Here is a 24,556-nt window from a genome sequence, read left to right as displayed (position 1 = left end):
ATGGTATTCCTGAACGACCCTTAGGGACTTTTGCCTTGCAGTCTCAGAGTACTATTTGCAGAAGTGGTTATTTTTCTCTATCGAAAAACAGAAATGAAGGCGATGCTTAGGAAGAAGTAATGCTTCTTAATACATGCAGTTTTCTTGTCCACCTTGGCCTGCTAGCACCTTGTAACCAGGAAACCTGTATTCACAGTAGAGCTAATTAAAAAAAAATACACCCTGTGATCAGTGATTGTGTTAGCAGCCCAGCTAAATAAGATGAAAATGCAATATAAATGTATAAGCTGAGATATTAAAAGCAGCAAAGTAAAAATTTCCAGCCTGGTCCCCAGCTGCAAATCTATTTTTTCTGCTCCTCAGGATATTAGTAAATCAAACAGGTTGTACACTCAGTCACACAACAGAACCAAAGGATTGTCTGGTCACTGGAAACTACTCTGACAACTCGGAGAAAACAAAGACACATACTTCTGTAAGAGTGCATAACCTGTTAGCTTCACCCTGGGCACAGGCACTAGGAAGCCTGTGCTATTTTAAGTCTTACTTGTGAACCAACCACTGTTTTGTTTGGTAAGTGAAGGGAAACATGGGGGCTTGAACCTTGAACAAAAATTCTGACACAAACCAGTAGGAATAAGCTTTAATATGGTGTAGTGTCTCCTGTTACGCAGTGTTCACGAGTAAGAACCCAGCCACTACTTGAAGACAAACTGTCATACTGCTTGACTGAACAAAGTCTTCCACCAACCACCATTTCGAGCCATGAAGCATCTATAGCGGTGGGCAGTACGTGTGCCTCACCTAACTTATATAAATACACAGGCTCCCCATTTCATTTTCAGTTTAAAACCTCCGCATGTCATAATAGCTGCAGGAGCATATGAATAAAGGCTGACTGTAGGACAGAATACATGTAGGGATGTTTCTTATGCTTAAGTTATTACTAGATCATTCTCCCTCCAAAAGAACTTATGATGCTTCTTACTAAAGGCATTAACTGTTAGCACGCTTCTTGTGTGTTCTTAAGAACTTACTAAGAAAATGAAGATCCCATCCGTGACTCTCCCGATGTAAGCCAGCAAGGAAAAAGCAAGGGCATGATACTTGCCAAAGTATCTTTCATCGTCCCTAACATCAGAAGCAGCTGCTATAGAAGATGCAAGAAAGCTTACCATATAATCAAAGGACTAAACTTTGCTCTATGTTTACTCAAATAACACTATTGCTAAAAGCCAAAGGATGCTACCAGTGACAAAAGCTCTTAGTACCATAAACGTGGAAATATTCCAAATGCAAGCCAGGGGCTATATTCAGTATGAAGTTAATTAAACTTAACACATATTTACTTTCCTTGTATTTCATCAAATAGGTTTTCTCTAAATGTGTATACACTCTGCATTCTCACATGCAGAGAGAAGTCTCAGAAACTCTAGCTGTCTGCCTTTTCCTTTACCAAATTCATTCTCAGGACAGACTGCTATTCTGAGAATTTGTAATGGTAAGTTTAATCATTATTTGGAAAAAGGAGGACTACAGCTTCTACTCCTCTGTTTCAAAGGGGTGGCATGATCAGTATGAAATTTGCCTCAATACCCTAATTACAATAAATATAAATAAGAATTTTGTTACAGTAACATAATTGTAACAGACATACTAAGACTTGTGTGAGTGCAATATGAAAGAAAAATGAACAACAAAACCAACTATGGAGACTAAACTGGCAATTGAGCAAAGGGCAAAAACAATTAAAAGGGTAGCTGGGAGCTCATTCTTCTGTGCAACTCAGCTGTTCATTACTAATTGGGCATTGGGAGGCAAATTAAAAAAAAAAAGGGGGGGGGGGAAGGAGCTGACCATCCCTCATCAGCGAAGAAAAATGTAGGAAGAAATATAGTGAACAGCACAAAGGCTGGATGAGGACAATTTCCATCTTCACAAGTCAACACTCTTCTTTTTCACAATGAATCACAGACAAACGATGCTGTCCTGTCATATAGCAATTCTGCTTGAACAGTTTACTATCTAGAGTAAGTTACATAATCTCTCTAGATACGTTTTTCTAAAGGCAATGAATTACTTGGAGCCAACCTCCTCCTTTCCTTTCTCTGAGCCCACAGAAGCCTCCATTTTCCTTCTCTTATTTGCACGTACTGTTAAACACAAAGTTTGCTTATCACAGAAGATGTACATGACCTTAAAATTTTTGGTTTTATTTTAAAAACTTTCTCTCTAAGAGAAAAGTTTTACTTAGCACAACAGAATCAAATATAATCCCTGTATAAACTCTTTTTGGAACACCAAATGAATCAATCAAAGGTACTTTCAAAAAATATCAGGACTTCTGTTCTCCAAGACTGACCATTCTTCCCTTACTCAGTTATTTCCACGAACACAAGACAGCAGCTATAATTTCAGTGTCTTTGCCTCTATCAAAAGAAGAGATCAGTGACAAAAGACCTGTTCATTCACCAAGCTTATATTTTTACTGATATTTTGCTGGACCATTGTGCTCCCCCTAATCTTAAAAAAAATCTTTTAAAAATGGCTGTTGCTCCTTCACTGTCAGTTTCCAACCAAGATGTGGTCACGGAACCTTCAAGTTCGTGGAAACATCTCAGATGAGTCAGGAAAGAAAGATATGTATGCCTCCCACCTCTTTCAACCGAAACTCCTCTCACACCAAAACCTCACTGAGAAGATCAGAACCAGCCACAGTCTCACAAGCAGCTATGGGAAATAAAAAGAAATTTTATTTGGACCAGTAGATTTGCTAATTTAAAGTGATCATGCATTTTTTGTTAGCAATTCAGTATTTTTCCTGCTTTGTGTCAGTGTTTACAGAGAAGTGCTGTTAAGACAGCAAGGAGCTTGGAGCGTGTGGCATACAAGGAGAAGATGACAGAAGGGTGTTTATTCAGACTCAAAAGAAAATAAAAAGAGGGGAGGCAAATCTTATTCCTGTTCTCAACAGAGGGGTTATATTAGAAATAGAGCCAGTTCTGAAGTACATAGCAAAAAAAAAAAAATTTAAAAAAAATATATAATGGACATGATTTGGAAGATGGGAAATTTGAGCTTGACACATGGGAAAAAATTCTTCACTACTGTGGCTGGTCAGGCACAGAAATAGCTTACCTAGAGACTGTGGATTCTCTATCCCTGGAGATTATCAAAACTTAAAATCATGAAGTCACTGAATAATTTAGGTTGGAAAGAACAGTTGCATACGCGTCCTTATCTAACACAAATCCCTGCTCACAGCAGGGCTCAAATGAGCTTGCACAGAGACTTCTCCAGTCAAGTCCTGAACACCTCCAAAGACAGGTTCCACAGGCTCTCTGGGCAACTTGCTCCAGTATTTGACTGCACCCAGGCTAAAAAACAAACCAAACCAAAAAAATCCAACATCTCATCCAAATTACAAATTATGCATGTTCCAACTTCTGTCTGTCTGAAACAGCCCTCATACCAAAGTCAGGAAATAAAAGCTGTAGCGTCTTTTTAAACCCTGAAACCCTTAACAACAGTGCCATATGCCTCCTTCCTCCTTTCTTACAAACCACACCTCTGCAAACTCAGACAGATTTTGCCTTTGACCTCAAGATAACAGACCCACCAAAGAGCAGTTAACAGAGCAAGCAGAACATTCCATTCTATCAGTTTCAAGAATTAGAATAAGTTACAGAAATGTACTAGCAATCCTTTGGAAACAGAAGGGAACTACGGTAAAAGGGAAATGAGAGCACAGAAATCAAGAACATCCATCAACACCACCGCAGAAGAATACAGCAGTTTGCTGAAGAAAAACACATCCACTGAAAGCCATACTGTTGCACAGCCTTGGCCTGTTTGCAGCAGAGAAACTGCATCAATGCAGTTAAGTCAGCATGAATTTTATGGACTCAGCAGGACCTCTCTCTCAGCTTTGTTGACAAAGGCTTAGAAGCATCCTATGAAGCTTATGCCACAGTCATGAAAATAGGGTAACGGTGTAAGCCTAAAACATTCCCCACGCTTTTAGGACTCCCTTCCAGAACAAACCTGAGGCAGGCAAGGAAGAAGGAAGACAATTCAGCGCTGCTAAGGTCACGTTCTTCCTTTTCTGTCAGCACTCATTACCATCCTTTCTACAAAGTGCACACTTTAAAACACCAAGCTCATGCCAAGAAGGCTGGAGCATCCACCTGGCACAATGCAACGGGCTGGGCAACCGGCTCAGTGCAGCACCACGCAGTTGTAGCTGCATTGCTTCCATTTCTGCAGCTAGCACAGCCTGGGGCAAGCTCTCGTTAGCTGTGCGGCTGTGCACAGAACATGGCACCGTTCCCAAAAAGGATCTCCAGAACCAATTACTGGGAAGTAAACACAGCAAGAAAAGCTACTGGACTTCAGCAATATCATACAGACACAAAGGGCCCTGGTTTTTACAGTGAACTCCCGTCTCCACTGAAAGAACTTGCCTGAAGACATTTTCCACTGCTTGCCATCACTGACAGAGATTCAGGTTTGATTTAAAACTGTTCCACAGCTTAAGAAGAAATTTACTGCCTTCATGCAAAACATTGCAGCGAGGTTTTCTGGGTTTTTTTGCCTGAATTACGAATGTCCAGATAGCACAGAAGCATTCCCTTCCTGCCTTAGGTGTTGTGTCTTTTTAGTAACCAGTGGATCAAACGAAGCATTGCAGGCAAACATCACCTAACAAGACGGCAGACTGCAAGCATTACTCCTCCCTGTGCCCCCCCTTTTTTGTTTTTAAATGATCACCTTTTCTCAACTCACGTGCTAAATTAAAGACATGAACACTCTGATGGCAGAGCTGCAAAAATTGGTGCTGGCTATTCAGGACACAGTGCTGCTCTTCAGAGAACCAGTAACTCAGGAACAGCACTTCTGCGTAGAAAAGCAGCAGTGCGCTGGCAGTGCCTGCACTGCCAAAAATGCTCACGGTGGGCTGCAGGTAAGGTGCTAAGAGCACTCCTCACCAGAAGGGTACGCATTTTAGCCATGGTCTTCCTGGCTACACTCTGTCTGCTGTAAGCACCCTGCCTCAGTTCCTCACGCAAACTGAACGGCTTTCTGTACTTGCTCCTTCAACCATAAAACTTTAGTATCTAACAGTATTTCTTCCTAGAAAAGGTTGCCACAGACTTTGGTTTATGTAATTAAAATGTTCTGGGAGCCTTCAGGCTCAGCACCAGCATTAGCAATCTTAGCAAGGTTTCTAAATTATTCATTTGCTGGGAACATCCAGAACCCTTGTAAAGAAGGAGAACCTAAAACTGAATATGAAATGAGAAAAAAAAAAATTCTCAAAAGGGAAAGTTTTGCCCTTTGGGGGGGATGACACCAGGACTCCATACCAAAATGATGTCTTTGTTTTAAAGTCATGCAAATACATGAATATGCATTAAAAAACCCACAGAGAGTCAGGAACAGACGTCAAGCTTCAAAGAAAAGTTTGGGTTCATTCATGTTTCTTCAGTTCAGCACGCAGACACAGGCAAAAGAAAGTGATAAGCAACTCCACTTCAGTAAAGCCAGGAAGCAGTAAGTAACACCATTGTAATTAATCAGGGGGATGACTTTCAAAGGAGGGGTTTCCAGTAACACCACTTGGGTGTTTTAACACTGCAAGTCCTCACTCTATAGGTAGCACCTAAAACTTCTCACCAACTAGTAGCCTGGCTAGAGCTAGACCAAAATACATTAAGAAGGTGCCTTGTATGTGACATCGCTTCCAGGAACAACTGCAAATTAAGAGCTGAAACCTGCCTGGCCCAGATCTAACTCCATCAAGCTAAGACCACGCAGTGCCCAGCCTGAAGGGGCAGATCAGGTGTTGCACACTTCGCATTCACGAGTGACCCTTTCTTTTCCTCTTCGGTAATATTAGCCCCGGACTCCAGCTCCCAAGCATTTCAACACTCCAAGCAACTACAAATCATGGGATCTAGCAGCCTCATTAACACAGCCTTCCACAAAGTTGAAAACAATGTGCCAACACTTCTCTAAGGAAGAGTTTTACATTCCTGTTGGCGGCAAAGATGAAACAGAATAGGGAAGGTAGTACAGACTCATGTTGGGTTATTTTTCAGCTGGAGTGTTGGTGAATCCTTCTTCAACTTAACGTCACAACCAGTCTCTAATGAGATTTGATCGGATTCAGTTGTAAAATAGAACCCTCCTGGACTGGGAAGGCAAGACCAGAGCTTCATGCCTTCATTTTCACCTCCAGACTTCTGTAATCTCTCTTGATATGCTCCAGGTTACCTCTCGAGCCATACTGCTGATACCCACAAGGAAGAGGAGGAAGAGGTCTATCTTAGAAGGCTGGACAAATCTTGGCCAGTGCTTCTGCAACAATCCCAGATGCTGGCACCTAACAAACAAAACTCCTGACATATGACAAGGGGTCAGAAGAGACATGCCTCCATCTTCCCCAAGAGGAATCTCCTGTAATTATCTGTGACTGGTACCCTCTGCTCCTGACACCTGGTACAGCACTGTTCCCGGGGTATGGTGACATCCATTAATGAACAGGGAAGTGTAACTGCACATGAGACAGTCTGGATGGCAAAAGCCGTGATCCCTCGGTGGTCAGGGATGCCTCCTGTGACTGTTCACTCAACTCTTGCACAGATTTTGGCTAACACACAGCTCAAGCTAAGGCCTGATGTATGCTGGGAGCAGCACCATTAGGTCACAGCAAAGGCAACATGTAGGCAGGACACAATGGACAGGAAGAGATAAAGATCATTATGCAGCCATTATCACCTGCAGCTTGCTGTCTTCTGCTGCCAAAATTCTTGCATACTGATTGTCTGGCAGCCTCTTCAGAATCCACAAATTTAGGGAAATTGTATAGACCAAACCCCCAAACTGAGAGGTGTAAATACATCAGCTTATCCAAAAGGTTTTGGAAGCTGATCCAACAGCAGACAGACTGCTAAGGCTTTTGTGCTTCCTGGTGTGATACAGGGGATGCTCATGCCGTAACAGAATAGGGAAGGGGGAACACTCACCATGGGCATGACACCCCCTCCATCGCTGTTGTTCTTCTTCTGAGGTTTGAGTGACTCATGTACTTTTTAAAGTCAGAATCCAGATTCTGATTATTCTATTGCACACTGATTATTTTGAATTTGACCTGATCTGCAGAGGGTCCAGGTGACTGAAAAGTACAGGTAATTGCAGTTTTAGGTAATAGAAAAGCTATCCTAATTGCTAGTAGTTCTGTGTAATGATAAGCTATGCTGATTACTAAAATTTTTCTATAATAATAAAGCTCCAATTGTAACTACAAACCTGTGGCCAGGTCTCATTTCATCAAGGATCCTTAAAAGAACCTGCCTGTCCCCATAGCACCAGGTAGTGAGGAGTGACACTATCGCTCATTTTTTTCCCTTTTGTTTGGACACTAAGTTCAGGCTCAGCTGACTCTGATGGGTCTTGTTGATCCTCACCAGTGCCCAGAGTACTACACCTGTTCTGAAACTGGAGATCTGTAGGCGGAACAGATCTGCGACTTCTTGTTGCCAGAAGTCACAAGCTTCCAGCCTTCTCCATCTTGATAGTCTCTGTTCACTTGGTCTCCAGCTGTCACTCCTTCCTCCCCTTGTGTAGCTTGGGTTTTCCATAAATACCATGTCAGTCTCCTGTTCATCTTCCCCCTTAATCTGGAACCTCAGGGCCTTGACCACAGCACATCTCCCACAAGAGAGGTCACCGCTGCCCTGACCTCCAGGCAGAGGCAAGAGCACTCTGCAGCGCAGGACCTGGATAGAGGGCTCCTCGCTCTGGAGCCAAGGACTCTGATGTGCTAATGGTAGTCCTGTGGGCTACTATTGCATCTTAACGCATGTCCATGTGCTGGATGGTATGTCCTGCAGCATGCCGAGACCACCACTGTGCAGTCTTCAAGCAGACCCACGTACTCTCGAGTGGAATTTCTGAGCCTCTTTGCACTCTTGCTGCTGTGCTTCATTTGCTGCGCTCTGTGGGCTGCACTCTGGCTTCCTTGCTCTTCCCCTAACAGGTCCCTTTTTGTGACAATACAATCCTGCCCACATCGCCATCACCCTGAGCACCCACCACCTAGCTTTTAAAGTGCTGTCGCTGCTGTACAGCCCTGCCACCCACACCACACCACCCTCACAGCAAATTTGACGGGACTGGACCCTGAGCAACCTGATCTAGCTTTGAAGTTAGCCCTCTTGTGAGCAGAAGTTTGATTGAGATCATCCCAGGTCCTTTCAATTGAAGTTATTCTACGTTCTTATGTCAGGACCCTGTTGAATATACACTGAGGTTCAACTGGTTTCATTTTAAGAACCAGCAATGACCAAAGCAAGTATCTGTTCCACAGGAGGTGGAGAAATGCATTCAACATAGTTGCAGCACTCAGGTTTTGGTACAGGAAAAGAAAGAACCTCAGTCCTGCTCTCTTGTAGCCTTTCTGTAACAGTGAGGGCAGCTAAAAGGCCCTACGCTTCGTTTACATGTCTGGTTGTAAACTGTCAAAGATACATGACCTGCACTATATATTCTATTGCCAGATCACTACCAAATGAGCTAATAAAGCTATGGCTTAATTAACCCCTATCAGTTGCCTGCTGTTTTTCCTCCTATGTGACCAAGCCAACCATACATCTTCCATTGCAGATTAGAAAGCAGCCCAAAATTTCACTCAGTTTCAATGTCTGGCTGTTGAGCCTTCTCAACCACATAAATCACAAGCAGGGATTTTTGTAATTCTACAACATTCTGAAGGAGAAGAAAAAATAAAAAGAGAAAGAAAGAAAAAAATCTTTTATCGCAACATTTCAACTCCCTCCCTAATATGTTTAGATTAGCATGTCGGTAGTCACACTAAAGTTTTCTGGCTGAAACCTCAACTAAACCTATAAGACCTACAGCAGAGCTATACAGAGCAGGGCACACACTACATAGCATGACTAAGCTATCCTAGAACAGTTTAAAAAAAAGCTTCATATAACTCTGTCTAACCATATAGAAAGCAGTCCAACTTAAAATTTCCAGGACATAGACTTCCCAAAGTAAACAAAGCATTAGAATGCCTGACACAGATTTCGTATCTGCATTCCCAGGTTGCTGGGGGGAGAGTGGCCATGTATTTATTTATTTATTTTAATGCCTTTAATATTGAAGTGTTTGGGTCATTTTTACCACATGTGGAACTAAATTAGCATCACAAAACAAACTGAAAATTTGGAGTTCCAACCCCTCAACACGGTCCCACTGTAATCTCCCTCCCTTTAAGGTCTGCCTCCTGTTCCTTACTTTGCCAGCAAGCAGGAGAGAATATTGTGATCACCCTGCTCTCCCATTATTTCTTCACTTCTTCTCCAACCCTCCCCAGGACTGCATAGGCAACAGGAGTACAGGCAAGCCTCAGACTGCTGGCTCATATCCCCCCTCCATTCCTCTGCCCCTGCTGCTGGCATATTTGTATACCTCTGCGGCACCTACATGACACTACCCTGCATCTGCAAAGCTCTCTCATCACCCTGTCATCCACGCAGAAAGAAGCTGTTCCCTTATTAGTAGCTGTTGATCATTTCAATATCCAATTGCTGAAATTCCAAAAATGGAATCAGGAGTGAGGCCTAGAAGAATGTGTACGATTCATAGGAAGAATCCCTGGATAGATGAACAAGTTATTCAAACTCACTAAAATGAGTGAAGGACAAAAAGGAAGATTCATTATTTTAAGTCTGTATCAGTATTATCACTTGTTTCAAATGAGAGTACAAGAGTAATAAAGTAAAACATTGTAAAAATCAGACAAATTATACAACTCAAAAAGAGATCTCTCCACTTGGCATTTCCACTGTTCATTTGTGCAGAATCAACTTCTGGAAGGATTATTTACAATTGGATTTTCATTCACAGCTCTACAGCCAACATTCAGAAGAACAAATTTTAAGCAGATGAACTAAATTGACAGGACTATTCAAGTTGATGGTAAACACTCCAGTATCTCCTGAACTACAGGGTAAAAGCTTGCCTAACCTGAGCATTTAAAAGGACAACCAAACTTATGTACGCTAGGCTTTATAACTTCCTTTTCATATATAAAGCTTAGTGCCAATATTTAAAAAAGAAAAAAAAGAAAGATAAATAAAGAACATTACAGTTCTGGCAGACTTGGAACAAACAAAAAATAAAACCCAGACCACATGATAATTATTGCCATTGCCAGATTTCCAGTGTTCTGGGATTCACATGGTGTATTAAATGTATTTTAAGATCTCTTTGCTTTAGTCTTTTTGGTATTTCACATGACAGCTTAGAACTGTTTCATGAGGTTCTATATTTAATCCCCTTCTACTCTTCTGGATTTGGATACACCGCTCTTCATGAACATTTCTGTGTTCTAACCACAGACAAGACCTCTTCTTCTATTTTCCTGACCATGCTGCTAGATGGTACTACAATTCCCAGCAGAAGCAATGAGAATGCCACAGAAGAATACACAGTAGTGCAACACTCAGCTGTTGCACAATCTCTGCTCCCACTCAGCTCGGCACAGTTGTTGCCTTCAGGCCCAGAGGCACGCTGCTCGGATTTGCGGGTTGTAAAGGGAAGCTGGTGAATATAACAACACTGCAGTAGAACAAAGGGCAGCAAGAACAATCCATCCATTCGATCAGTAACATACCGTTACTCCAGATATAATCGGGGCTTTTCCTTCAATTAGTTTATATATTTCTTGAACTGCTTCCTCATCACTCTTGTCTTTAAATCGCTTCTTCGAGAGTTCTTGAAGAGCTTCCTTAAACTGCTCAAAAGTGATAGTTCTGGAAGACTTTCCCCTGTCAAAACACACAGAAATTGAAAGGAATTACAAGAGAGCACACAAGCATTCCAAGAATAGCAAAATGGTTTCAGTTTACCACAGTGAACAACCGAAAACCACAACAGAACAGGAAGACCCACGCAGCCCATTTATGGTGTCAAGTAAAACAAATTCCAGGAACATCACTTTCTTTTTTCATGTACATCAGTAGGATAGTGCTTTAGAAACATCCCTTGATGAATGTTCAGAAGTAAAGGGGAAATAAAGGGACCTGGCCTGCTGTCAGAATGCCTGCAGCTTATCAAATCAAATACAGTCTCATTTGGTTGATCTCTTGTAAAGCTTGCACACATAAAAGACAAGAATTGAAGCACCTTAAGTGCGTTTTGTTATTTAATATTTTTTTATTCCTCTGAGTAACTGGTTATGACGTATTATTCATAGGTCACTATTCACATATTCACAAGTAAATTAAGAATAATGCTGTTCTGTAAAGCAAACTATTGAAAAGCACTTAAAAACTTGAAATTCCTCCTCTATTAAAGACTGACAAATCTATTAAAGACAGACAAATTTTAAAGTGGCGCATTTAAATTCAATACCTGTTTTCCTTCTTAGACTATCACCTTCATAAAACATTCACAGGTTCATGGAGAACACACTATAGCAGTCTGATACACCCATAAACCCCCCAGAAATTCAGAGCTGAAGACTTGCTGTTGTTTTCACTAATAGGAAGCCCATATTTCCACACTAGTAAATTACTTGCTTGGGCTTACTTTTGGTGGAGAAGATTTTGCAATAGCAGCAATACAGTGCAAAATCTGACAGGTAGAGTGGGAAATTCACACTTTACAGACATCTATTTATAGAGTCACTCCTGGAGATCTTTTATACCCATCAGGCCAAAGGGTTCAATTGATAAAACTTACAAAGAAACTCAGCATTCACTACAGAGATGTGTTTAACCAAAAGGGGATTAATGCAAGTCTGTTTTCTAGCATTTTAAAATATTCAGTTTAGGCAGGAGATAATGTAGTGGAGTACATACTGTTCCTTTTTTTTTTCCTAATATGAAACTATTTTTAGTGTTTCTCATTTTAAAATTCAGGTGTGAGGCCACAGCATTAGTGAGATTACTCACCATTAAAAAAAATTAAAATTTTTCTTTCCTATGAATTATATCACACACAAAACACACCCTTTCCTGTATTATTAAATTACAGATTCCCTGATCTTTAGAACAAGCATTTACACACCAAAATTTAGCCATACGTTTTAAGCTAAAATTTAACAGATCAAATAGAAAGATTTTCAAAAAGATGTTCTGATGCTAATGCTGATGTAACTTTAAGTAGTACCATCTTTAATAGCAGAAGATGTTTTCAATTGCTTACAACATTATGAAACCCTCAAAGTCAAAAAAATATTTGAGAAACCATGTTGCTGGGGAAACATGCTACTACACAAATTTCGTTTGCTGCTTAAGCATTTCTTTTTATGCCAATGTAAAGAGTATTTCAAGCAAATCAGAAAAAAAACCCAACAAACCACAGAACACCACACAACCCAGACCAGTCCTTTCAACAGTGACAGCTGTTTATACAGCAATAAATGATAGATGCAAGGATAAAGGAAGTTTGCACTGGCAACAGAAATCTCAGGCTAGAAAAACTATGTGTAGAAATCTAATTTTAATTGAAGGGTCACAAAGAGCCACTGCAAAGAGCAATTTATCTATCTATCATCGATTTATCTTTGGTCTTCTCTTAGATACCTTCAGAGGTCAAATTCCCCTCAGTTGGAGGGTGCCTCCACTAATGTAAGGGGGAAGTGACATTTCTCAGTTTTAGACACCAATGGTTAGGAAGTGACTCCTTTCATTAAACACAAAAATGAAATTTTATCCTAGGCTTTTAAAACAAGGAGAAATTGGTTATTCACAAGATTCAACACTAATGCAACCCTTTACATACCATTCATTACCAGTATCCTTTATTTTCAACACAGGCCAACATGTAGCAAATCCCTACATCCCTCACACTCCCTATTTTAGCCAGAAATAAACTTCATCCGTTTTTTGACCAAACTTTGCTGGTTGCAACTACTTGTCTGCTTTAGGTGAAGCATATGCTGGAGTATCTCATGGAAGTAGCTACTAAGAGAACACTATGACAATGGAAAAGAAGACTATAATCCAGTATTTCATTAATCAGAAAGACACAGGGAATAAACTGCAATTAACTACTTGGAATTTGTCCAGGATTCTCATTAATAGGATTAACATCTCTATTCTGATGAAACATATCCAAGAACTTTTAACTAGCTCAAGAGGTCAGGACTTCATTCTGGTTTGCCTCTCATTTAGAAAAAGATGGCACTGGCAATCACTGCAAAGCGTCAGCGTAACACCACACTAAGGCCCTTGTTCACTCCAGACGCACAGCCAAGTCTAACATACAGACCTTTCAAACTCCAATCAGGATTGCTACAGTTTAGCTCAGATCATCACTCAGGATCATCACAATGGGAAAGGGAATGACCATGTTCAGCAAAAACAGTTGAAGTTCATGTTGACTCCTTTTACTTTTATTAACACATGTAGAATTTTTGGTTCTGCACTTATCAAATAGAAGAGTACAACTTTTTTTTTTTTCCTTCTCCTGTATTAAAAGGAAAAATATATAAATAAGGGTGCCAAGAGGAACAAAGAACATCTTTTTCTGGTCTAAGACATAGCCATTCCCACCTCTCACATTTGGTCTTTTCCCCATCTCACTAACATGGGGAAAGGAAATGAGGGTTTTTTCCCCCTCCAACTTAAGGTGCAACCACAAATTGGATACATATATGAGGAATGTAGTATTGCTGCGGGATGCGAAAGAAAAAGAAATGTGCATCATGGCAGATATTCTTTACCAGCAAAATACATTAATTGGAGTGACACTAAAAATATATTGGGAGTAAAGGAATTTTTGGAACTATACTCCAAGTAAAAGTTTCCTAAATAAAGCAGCTTTAAATTTGAAATTCAATATCTTCCTCCACACTCCAAAAATCATCATCTCTCCCCCTTCCATCTATTACAATATTATCAAATCCATTTGAAAAGCATCATAATTAACTCAAAAATTCTACAGGTGCAAAGTACACCAAGTCTCATGGAAAAGCCTAACAAGGTAACTCTTGATTAACTCACGACATGTTCTGGCACTTTTGGTACGCCATGTACGGTACATGTATGCCATGTACCATAGCATCTAAATTACCAGGTAGCAATTCTACAACACCTCCTGTCTCCAGAGGCAGGTCTCAAAGAGCTCTGAGCAGCTGCTGTCATCACGGTTACTCAGCAGGACAGCACGCTCCGACCCTCTCTTCTGTCTGCGCAGTCACGGGTTGAATGCAGAGGAGAAAACAGGCCGAGTAGGTCAAAACGACAAAGGCAAAGTCTCTCGACAAACCTACATAGCTCTTGATTTACACAGTCTTAAGCCACAGGATCAGCCCCCTCCAGATCCACAGAAGTGCCCTGCCGAGAAGGACCTGGGGGTGCTGGTGGATGAAAAGCTGGGCATGAGCCGGCAATGTGCGCTCACAGCCCACAAATAGTATTCAAGTCCATATAAAATGGAAGCCCCTTCCTAACACCAGCTTTTCAGAGGTCATGAAGTTAAACTAAAAAAAAACAACTAAAAATCCCAAGAAACCAGTTTCTTTCTATTAAGCAACTGCTACAAAGAATCAGCTTCTTTGTGTATATTTGTAACTTGTTTTTAGAAGCTCATTATAAATATTTTATAAATATCTTGTTTCCATGGGAATAACAAAACAAATATATTAACTTTCATTTTCCAAGTGTTACAAGTTCAAACAACTTGTCTACAATTAAGTATGCCAAGGGCAATCTCTCAGTTATTAACACCCTTCTCTTAGGTTTAGCACTCCAGATAGTTAATAGAGACCTAGAAAGAAGATAAAATACTGTACATTAAAAAAGAAAAAGGGGAAAAAAGGCAAAAAAGAAAAAAAAAAAAAAGAAAAAAGATGATGAATGGAATAGAAGGAACGTGTGAACAGCTACGGAAACATGACACAATCAGACACTGGAAATGCAAATTAAAACTATCTGACCAGAAAATGAGACAAAATGGAAAACAGTAATAATAGAGGGAAGGTGGGGAAAAAAAAAGGCTTGTATGAAAACAGTCATCATAAGATTGGCCACCTCAATGAAAAGAACAAAATATATATGAGGGACATTAATAATATAAATTTTTAAAGCCCTGTACTTTATTATGACACAAAGAAACCTTTATGTTTAGGAAGGACACATTCCTACATGCCATTCTATTTTAAGCTCTGCTTCTTACAACAAACAGAATTACTTTAATGCATCATCCTTGGGTGGAGGAAACAGTGTATTCATGGTATACTCATGGAAGTGGCTTGTATCCATGCCTACCTTTGGGAACAGACTGAACACACTCAGAAGAATTTTAGGAAGCTTCCTATCACTTCCCCTTCTTAGACGGGTCTCTCCACATGTAACCACTACCAATGGGAAGATTCTGAACTAAAGCTTGAATTCCTCAGTTTGCTTTTAGGAGCCCAAATCCACATACGTAAAGGCATCCGTTCTGAGCCTGGACATCAGCAGAGTGAACATAAAGTGTAAAAGATCAAACATTGGCCCAAAGTAGACTGCAACGGCAAGTGATGCTGTTTTCATTTGCAAATATTGCCACTAACAGTGTCCTGTGTTCACAAGATTAGAATAATGCAGTGTGAAAACGTACTGTTGCAAGTTAATACTTCCATTTTATATGGACTTAAATACTATTTGGATTAACTGTTGTCTATAATTTTAGCTGAGAAGAAAAGTTATACAAATACACTCCACATACCCAATACACAAAATTCTTGACCAATATTAGAAATCTTTATCTCCATAGCACTATTACAGTTCAGTGTTAATACAGCAGTCTCCAACTTAATCGTTTTCTCTCTTAATCTCTGAGCCACGAAAAGTCATCCCATACTCCCATCCCAAAAGGTCACTTTTGCTTTCAGTTTTCTTAGATTGAACAGGGAGAGGAAGACCTAAAAATACTCAGAGAAGCTTCTATTCCAGCTAGCATGCCAGAGAGGATGACAGCAGGATACACTAACCAGGACTGTTTTGCCATGGAAATTGTCATCTACCCACAAAGGCCTGAGGAGTACAGAAAGTCTGACAAGGGTCTGAAGACGGCGTAGCTAGAGGTGGGAGCCCAACAAATGTTTTTGTATAAACTCTTCTACAAGGAGCTTTGTTTGTATGGTTTATTTATTCTAAATTCACCATGGACTTGGGTGTCTCAGTCAACTGAGCAGTCAAGTAAAACTCAACAGCGTCATCTCTTGTAAATCAGAACAAACAGGACTTTGGGTACTCCCTATATTTATTCCCGTCCCAAGGCAGTCTCATTCATTCAGAAGACAGAACGAAGGATTGTGCTGGCAACAGAATGCCTGAGTGGCTTATTTGTCACAGTTTCTGACTTACTGGCACAATAAGTTTAACTAGGCAATTTCCGATTTGCCACGACTGCTCCCACATCCATGTTGGTAACTGCTAACCAAATAATAAGAAACACTCCTGAATTATCAGAACTAATCATTTTAATTATTCAAATATAAAGGTGTCATGGTAACATTGAGAACAGACCATAAGTGGGACTTTTTACCCCAAACCTCAACAAAGGCATATTTCCTAATGACATTCAGACCAGACTTCGAACTGTAGCTGTTTCTACTTAATTTTAACAATGGGAAATGGGAAGCGTTTCTTCTAAAACATGCTTCATTTTCGTAAGTTAAGAGAAATAATAGATGGATCTTGCTCAACTTGTCCAGGATTTTTCACTTTTTTCCCAAAAGCAATCTGTCATACTAAAAACTCACTACAGCTGAAACTCCCTGATTTTCATAGAAATAGATTTTTCTGATTTACCACTTTACAGCAGCAACTTTATCATTATTACTATGGTATTTCCCAAAGCATTCACTCCTGTTCATTTAGTAGAACTGACATTTATTCTTTTCTTGCTACTTGTGATAACATACCAAGTCTTGCGGATGTAGTCTATAAACATAATGTACATTAATAGCAATGGTTAGTGGTATTTGTACTGTACATGTTGACAGTAAAAAGGTACCACAAATTCCTTGAAGCAAAAATGGTTTATACTGGTCTCTGCGAAATTCATTGCTCATCTAACAGATGTATTCTTTTTCCCAAGAATGTCTGCTCTAATGTTACCAGCACAAAGTCCAAGGCTAATCTGTTCAACCAGGAAGCAGACTGTGCCACAGGGCTGGTAGTTTATTTTTTCCCTTTTGTGGTTTACAATTTTCACTTTCCGCTCTCTTTGGGCTACACAGCTCAGCATTTTTACTGGCCATCAGCCCCACAATTGACAGCCGAAAAAAAGTCCTAAACTAAAGCTAGGTCTGTAGGTAGGCTAATTAGGCTGCTAGAACCTTGCAATCTAATGGAGTATTTAACATATCCTGTGAAGATCTGTTTCTTGCTGTATATGTCAAGTACAAAATGACAAAATTTAGATATATAATGCAAAAAACTTGTGAATTAAAAAGAGAACATAGTTTCCTCGATAAAACTGAACAATGTATGACTAACCCAAATCAGGGACTTGTACAAAAATTTGATAAATATAGCTGAAGGGAGAAGAGGGGGAGAGAAAGATACTGTAATACAATTCTACCAGGTTCTTTGTGCTGCACTATCTAATGGCTCTCAAGAAAGGTGGTTGTAAAAGAACCCATTAAGAAAACAAAACTTGAGGTACCACTTTGTATCAGAGACTTCTAACCAATTAACAGGTAGAACTAGGATACTGAAATTAGACATCTGGATGTTGATGCAAGCAGGAGTAAATTGGCAAATTACTAGGAAAGAAGATAAACTTCCAGAAGATAGCCTCAGAAAAATGATCCTAGGAAGAAGCTACAACAGGATCTTCAGCTAAGGTAGCAGCCACTTCTGGAACACAGGTGCCTTTGAGTCCATGGCTGTTTGCCAGAGGTAAAGATGAGGACTGACAAAGATGACATCCAGATGACCTTCACAATAACTATAAATGTAATTTCTAGCATCTTGGCCAAATCAGACATAAGGAGTTGAACTGAATGGCTTCATATACCCCACAATCACAAGGCAATGCCATCATCAGTTTTCTCATCATTCCAGGAGAGCAAAGGAACAAGAGAGGCACAATGCCAACTGCAGTGTGAAATGCTCTCTCTATATCACAGCAATAGTCATCACTTGCAGAAGCCTCTGGGGAGTCAGGGAGTGGGCAGCAAGGGCAGAAGAACACACATCATTCACTGTGAAACTGAACCTGGAAGTGCCAGTTTCCCTCTGGGTGCTTTCTGCCTCATTAGTGAGCAAGGGTAAAGCAAAGTGCGCCTAGTTCATTCTAAATATCTGAAACTGTGACAACTTGTGAACTGCCGTGCTTTGAAAATCTGAAGCAAGAGGACTTCAGCAGCTCACTAAACCAGCAGTTGATATCTTTATCAGGCTTTATTTTAATCTAAATATTTTAGACTTCTCTCGTGAAAACTCTCTTCTATATTTTAAGTTAACCTTTTCCTCCTCTTGGATTTATTTTTGTTGCATTCCCTTCCTATGTGCTTCACTCACAGTGAAAATTCATCTCCATAAAAAGAAAATCTGAAGTTAAAAAAAAAGGGGGGGAGGGGGGGGACCCAAAATCTATGAGCCTATCAGAAAAAGTAGTATTGGGAAGGGAATGAAGAGGGGGGCTGGAGAAAGAAAATGACTTGGCAAAAACATGTAGTAGGTAAAAGCTTCCAAAGGAAACCAAACCCCAGAATAAGTTAAAGGGGTTAAAGAGATTAATGGGACTTAAGGAGGATGAGGAAAAGAAAAAGTCCAAGCAGAAAGTAGGTCTGATAGTTATACAGGGGTTAGAGGGAGAGAAGAAATTAGCTTAAAGAAGTAGCAGAATCCACTTTTTTTTTTTGGGGGGGGGGGGGGGGGGGGTGTCAGTTTCAGAGAACAAAAGTAATGCTATATCTGGATATTTAAGAGCAAAGACCCATGTAATAGTTAGCTACTGATAAAAAGCTGCAAAGAAATTATCTGGAAAAGTCTGTCAAGCCTGAAGAAAGCACATGCCCCAGCTTACATCGAAGGAGTTTGCAAATGCATTTCTCATGACAGGCATGTACCCTAGTCTGAAGAGAGAGAGAAGCATGTGCTACCAAGTAGTGTGGGAGGACTTCAACTTTTCCTTGTTAACTGGTATCATACAAAGAAGAGAGATGTTCTGGCTGTCAAACCCCTGGACGCTACACACATAATGTAATAACTGTACACAAACCATGGATAAAAGACAGTAATTTTATCACAAGCGTATTGCTTTTATCCTTAGAATGCTGCCTACTTCTGTGAAAGAATGCAATAAATTACATGCAACTTACAGATCATGTTGTTCTGTAATATAGAAATCTATCTTTTGGGTGCATGAAGGACTGGCATTATTTGTGAGGACAAGTTGGATGGAAGTTAGACATTAAAGGACATGGCAGGGGTGAGTGACAGCAGCAGTGAAGTTAGCCAAAGTACAGAAGGATGTAAGAAATGGACAGCAAAAAAAAAAAAGAGAGGCTGCACACAGGTCTTAGACCCAAAAGATAGGGGACGAACTAGTGCTAAAGCAGGAAGACAGTGCCTCAGAATGAAGCTTCTGCAGATATGCCGGTTTCTTCTCCAGAGGGCTCAATTTATTTGCTGTTCTCTTTGGCTCTTGTCATCTTAAGGATATGCACCAGGCTGGGCACACACAGATGATAGGGGAAGGGAGCAGAAACTGTTAATCACGGTGTAACAACCTAATACAGTTTACAGCTGCCAAGGACACTGCTGAGCACATCCAAAATATGAAAATCCAAGAGGATGATGTCGTTGTGCTCATTAAGTCAGCCTCATACCAATAAATCAAAGCAGTTAAGGATAGCTGAAGAATTACTAACAGTTCTCAATAGCTAATCATTTCCACTGTCAGTCTTCCCCCAGGCTGTGATGAGCTTACTACATAAGCTAGTAATAAGAAGCTATTTTCTTAAAATAATGCTTAGCATTTTATATTTCAGAGGGCTGAAGCAGCTGATACTGCCCCTACAGTTTCAGAAGCTCTTTTTGCTGTTGAAGTGCAGAGGCTTATGGCAAAGACATTACAGCTGAGAAGACAGGGCAAAGAACCAACATCACCTGTACTTTCTCTGCCAGTTAAAGCAGTGCACATGAACTCATTGCTTGATAACAGAGGGAAAGAAAAGTAGGAAACACAGATAAGACATCCTTCTAGCTCTCACCAGCAATCCCATAAACTGACACATCTCATTCATGTCCCAGAAAAAAAACCCAAGAAAAACCCCCCAGCAGCTAGGTTTATTTTGATTCACTTTCCCTAGCTGTGCGAAAATATTTGGTTAAAAAGGAGACCAGTCTACAAGCAATGAAACAATGTCCAACACAAACCCTCTTGAAAGGAAGCTAGAATACCGTCACAAGCCGTCACCGTGTGCAAGACCAGTGCTGCACATCCAAACGTCCTCTAAGCAAAAGTGAATGCATTTGATCCCAAGCAGTTAATCCATAGAAACTTGTTCACAAATATGAAAAGAAAAAGATTCTCAAGAACAGCTTTCAGATTACTAGCTATTTTTCAGGACTTCTGTTATAATATTAACCCAAATTTGTACAAATACATGACAATCAGAGATAGGAGAGGAGTTGTAACCCAATGAACTTTTGTGTTAGCACCCAGTCCCCTCAGGCTTTTGATAGCCAGTAACCTTCCTTACTGCTTTCTCTCCACATGCAGTATCTGTGTTTTGACTGTGCTGACATTCATGGAAGACAAGTTACCTCTTTTGATGAGATCAGTTAACCAAGAACAGGACGTGGCATTTGATAGAGGAAAGAAAAATGAAATCTCCACAGTAGAAATCAAACGGTTACATAAGACAGTGCTATTTTTATTAATAAGACTCAGAACAGAAAAGCACAGTATCTCACTAAGGACTAGATACTGTATGATTATATATGACATCTTACTCAATTCAGACAAAATTCAAGTGCAACTGCAAGAGGTCAAGGAACAATGGCATTATTAAATAGGACATGACACAGTAAGATCATAACTCACTAAGTCTCAAGATGTTAGAGCTTAAATTATGTTTTCATTAAGAACTGAATTGGCCCTTGAAAGTAAACCATTCCACAAGGAATGGAATAACAGAATCCAACTCATTATTGTGCAACAACAGTGAGGATCCAAGCTTCTTTCTAGCAACATATCATCCAAAAGTTTTTATCCTCTCAGTTTTTCCTTAAAATTACATTAAAAAAAACCCCAAAACTTCTACGTGCTGCTAAGTTTCCTAGAAATTCTTTGTCGTTTTCCTCCTGGGATTTTGCGATGTTTCAGCAAAAAGCCTAGCTCCATATCTTTACAATGTCTAATATTATGAGGGTTTTTTAATTCCCAGGCAGGATCTTTATAGGTACCAAAATGGCCATTTCACCTACATTGGGCCAATCTACATCAGAGCAGCAGGAAAAGAACAATGCAAGACGGTGGCAAGGCAAAGGGTGTGAATTGTGGGGACATGTTTTTAAAATCACTATGAAGCTCAAGTAAAACTACAAGTGCAATTTGAACATTTTATTGCTTCTTCCAGTAGGGAAAGATGTCTGGAACATTGTTCCCATGAGGCCTCTGACAAGACTCCCATCCTAATTCAGAAGTTACACTGTTCAGTATAAAGAAAAAAAGTCACAGACTGAAGACAAGAAAAATGAAGGGAAAGGGATGGAAGAGCAACCTTTAATTCACACAGAGCATATTCACTTTATTATTCAGGCACTGCTGCTGTTTGTTAACGACCATACTGCCAAGATACAGCAAGTTTACTCCTATTTTGTGGCCAAGAAATGTAGAAAGCCCTAGCTGACAGCTGAGGTACCCAGCTCCAGGACATTCGCCCCCTACCCTCCAAGTAAATATTTCCAGTTACAGACTCGTCTGTTGTTTTGTTTGGGGTTTTTTTTGAGATAAAAGTATAATACCATTTAATACTATACATAAGAAGTGTCTTTGCACAGCTATTTCTGAAACAGAATTTAAACGTTGAGCAACACAGCTTGATGTATCTGGGGACTGTGGTAGCGGCTCGTGGCTTCCAAAAATGCTACTATGGAAGCCAGAGCATCAGTCTCATTTAATTCACAGTGGTATTTTCCTTTAGAGTCTAATAACACAGAATTGAAACCCAACAGATTTTTATAGACTGTCCCAACAAGAAAATATCATTGTCGGATGGTTTTACAACAGCACTATTCCAGTTTTTCAAAGGATTTCACAGGGTTGGAATTTTTTCCATGTCAAATCACATATAAGCATGAAAGCAGCTTCTGAACCCAGTGACAGCTCAATGATAGTGAACTCTTCTGAGAGGTCAGATATATTCAGGTAAGTAAAAAAGTGTGTGTATGTGGGAGGGGTTGTTTTAGTGATCTTGAAGACAGGGAGAAACTTGGATGTATGTATATCTGCTAATGTTTTCTGCTGGCAATATGAGAAGGTGGCAGCATTAAAAATAGACAGCTGGCATTAACTGAGAGTGCAAGCTCCGTCTACGGGAATCGTTGACCATGGATGGAGATAGAAAGGTGTGAAATCAAGAATGACACATCAAGTGAAAGAAGAAAAACTAAGTACAATGGCAGTTCATATCCAGAGGTCACATGCAGAGAAACCCACAAGACATCTGTTTGTCATAAACAATGACCAAGGACCAAATCACAAACTTCAAGAAGCAAGAATCCAGACTGCAGGTATGCACACAGCAGAAATACCACAATTTCTCTTTCAAGCAAAACCAGACATATAACCTGAATAACAAAGAAACTGCACATGCCTCCCCTTCCGGAAGATTGCCTTCCCACACGAAGGGCAAATTAGGTGGTCACAGTAAAGCTCTAAATACGCAGACGTCTCCAATCTTCCCATTCTGCGTGTGTTCCTTGTATGGGAGATTTGAATCTGTGTTAAAACTCCAACACTCACAACAACGTCCAGCTCCCCATATCCCTCTTACCTTCACGTCTTCTGAAACAGCAGTTAGAGACTTAAAATTACTAATGCAATTGTCTGCACTGCCAGCAGTCATTCCCATTTTACAAAACAAAAAGCAAGACAGAAAAACAGGCAGACTGTGGCCAAACCAGTCTCTCAAACAGTTTACAACAAGAGTAGGAGAATATTTGAAGATATCCACCTGAAGAGATATCCACCGTACTATTTAAAAAAGGAAAACAGGAAAGCTATAGTTGTTGTACAAAATATTCCTCCTAGTCTTTGCCCACAAGTAAAAAAAGTGCACACAGAGAAAAAATAATTGCATATATTAGAGATGTATACAATTGACATTTCAGCACTTTAAATTATGTTCTTGCTTTGGGTACAACATTGTTCAATCAGCTACAAACTTGCAGAAACATGAAATTACTTCAACCAGGAACAAAGCAAGTTAGTTCACTCAAAAACTGAATGCACACAAAAAATTTGTGGAAAAAGTATTTTCCTATAATTCGGAAAAAAAGGGGGGGGATTGAACCCAGGAGATGGGAAACAAAATAGGAAATCTATGCGTCCAAGCTAATTCTTGCTGACATGGAAAATTAGGAAGTAAGCTGAACTTACAAGTATTTTAAGAATTTTTTTTAAAATGTCCAGTCTTGCATTTTTTTAACCTGCTTCACATGACAAAACAAACTAAAAGCCAAAGGTATTCCAGATACCAAATCCAGGTTTTCAGAAATATCTCTAAATTTGCTGTTGTTCTTATTTGGTAGACATCATGCTTTCTAGTTCAGTTTATATACAAGTCATCTAGAACACTAAGCACATAAATGAAGGTTTTTAAGCAACAAAGAGTTTTAATTGATGAACAAGGTATTTTTGAAAACCACATACGCAAAATTTTAACTGGCTCAGAAATCACATTGAAAATAAATTCCCTAAGGTGGGGTGTTCAAGAGAATGTCAGAAGACAAATTCTACATCAAGAGCACAGTTTTGGTCAGTTCCCCTTTCGCGATAGCTTTGATATGTCCTTACCACAGGGAATGAATAGGGGAACACCAAGCACATTGAATTCTTCTCATGGCACATAATAAAATGCTTTCAAGTTAACCTGAAACTGAAGCATAATGAAAAACAGCTTAACAAAACCAACATTTTTCAGAGAGCTGATGCTGCAGTAAGGTGACAAGAGACCAAAAAACCCAGCAAACCAAACCCATAAATAACCATAAACCAAGGCTACTTCCATTCAGACCAAAGAATAAATGTAAGACAATTGTCATGTCAACAGGATCCTTATTTAAGCACAGTGCTTTAATTTTTTTTATGGATCCAAAGAAGCCAATTTGCCTTTGAGTGGTCTGACTTCATACATATCCTACATTCTTGAAAAAAGCTCTGTTGCAACATTACCACAAGGCAATGATGCACATATCTTATTACAGTAGTTACTTCTCTCTGCTCACACAAGCATCAATGTAATTTCCAGAAAAATCTTACTGTTCTTTAGCAGAACAGGCACTGATATAACCTCCATGAGAAT

General features: G+C 39.9%; 1 protein-coding gene across 1 annotated transcript in view; it reads right to left on the bottom strand.

Annotated features, from left to right (window-relative positions):
• Positions 1-24,556, bottom strand: part of TPPP (tubulin polymerization promoting protein) — a 69,335-nt gene that overhangs the window by 10,244 nt on the left and 34,535 nt on the right. The window contains exon 3 of the mRNA XM_049823741.1: positions 10,688-10,841. Coding sequence (XP_049679698.1) covers positions 10,688-10,841 — 154 coding nt within the window. The remainder of the gene's footprint in view (positions 1-10,687; positions 10,842-24,556) is intronic.

Source organism: Accipiter gentilis, chromosome 20 (assembly GCF_929443795.1).
Source record: "Accipiter gentilis chromosome 20, bAccGen1.1, whole genome shotgun sequence".
Taxonomy (NCBI): Eukaryota; Metazoa; Chordata; class Aves; order Accipitriformes; family Accipitridae; genus Astur; species Astur gentilis.
Note: the sequence above shows the minus strand (reverse complement) of the source record. Positions and strands in the feature narration are given on the sequence as shown.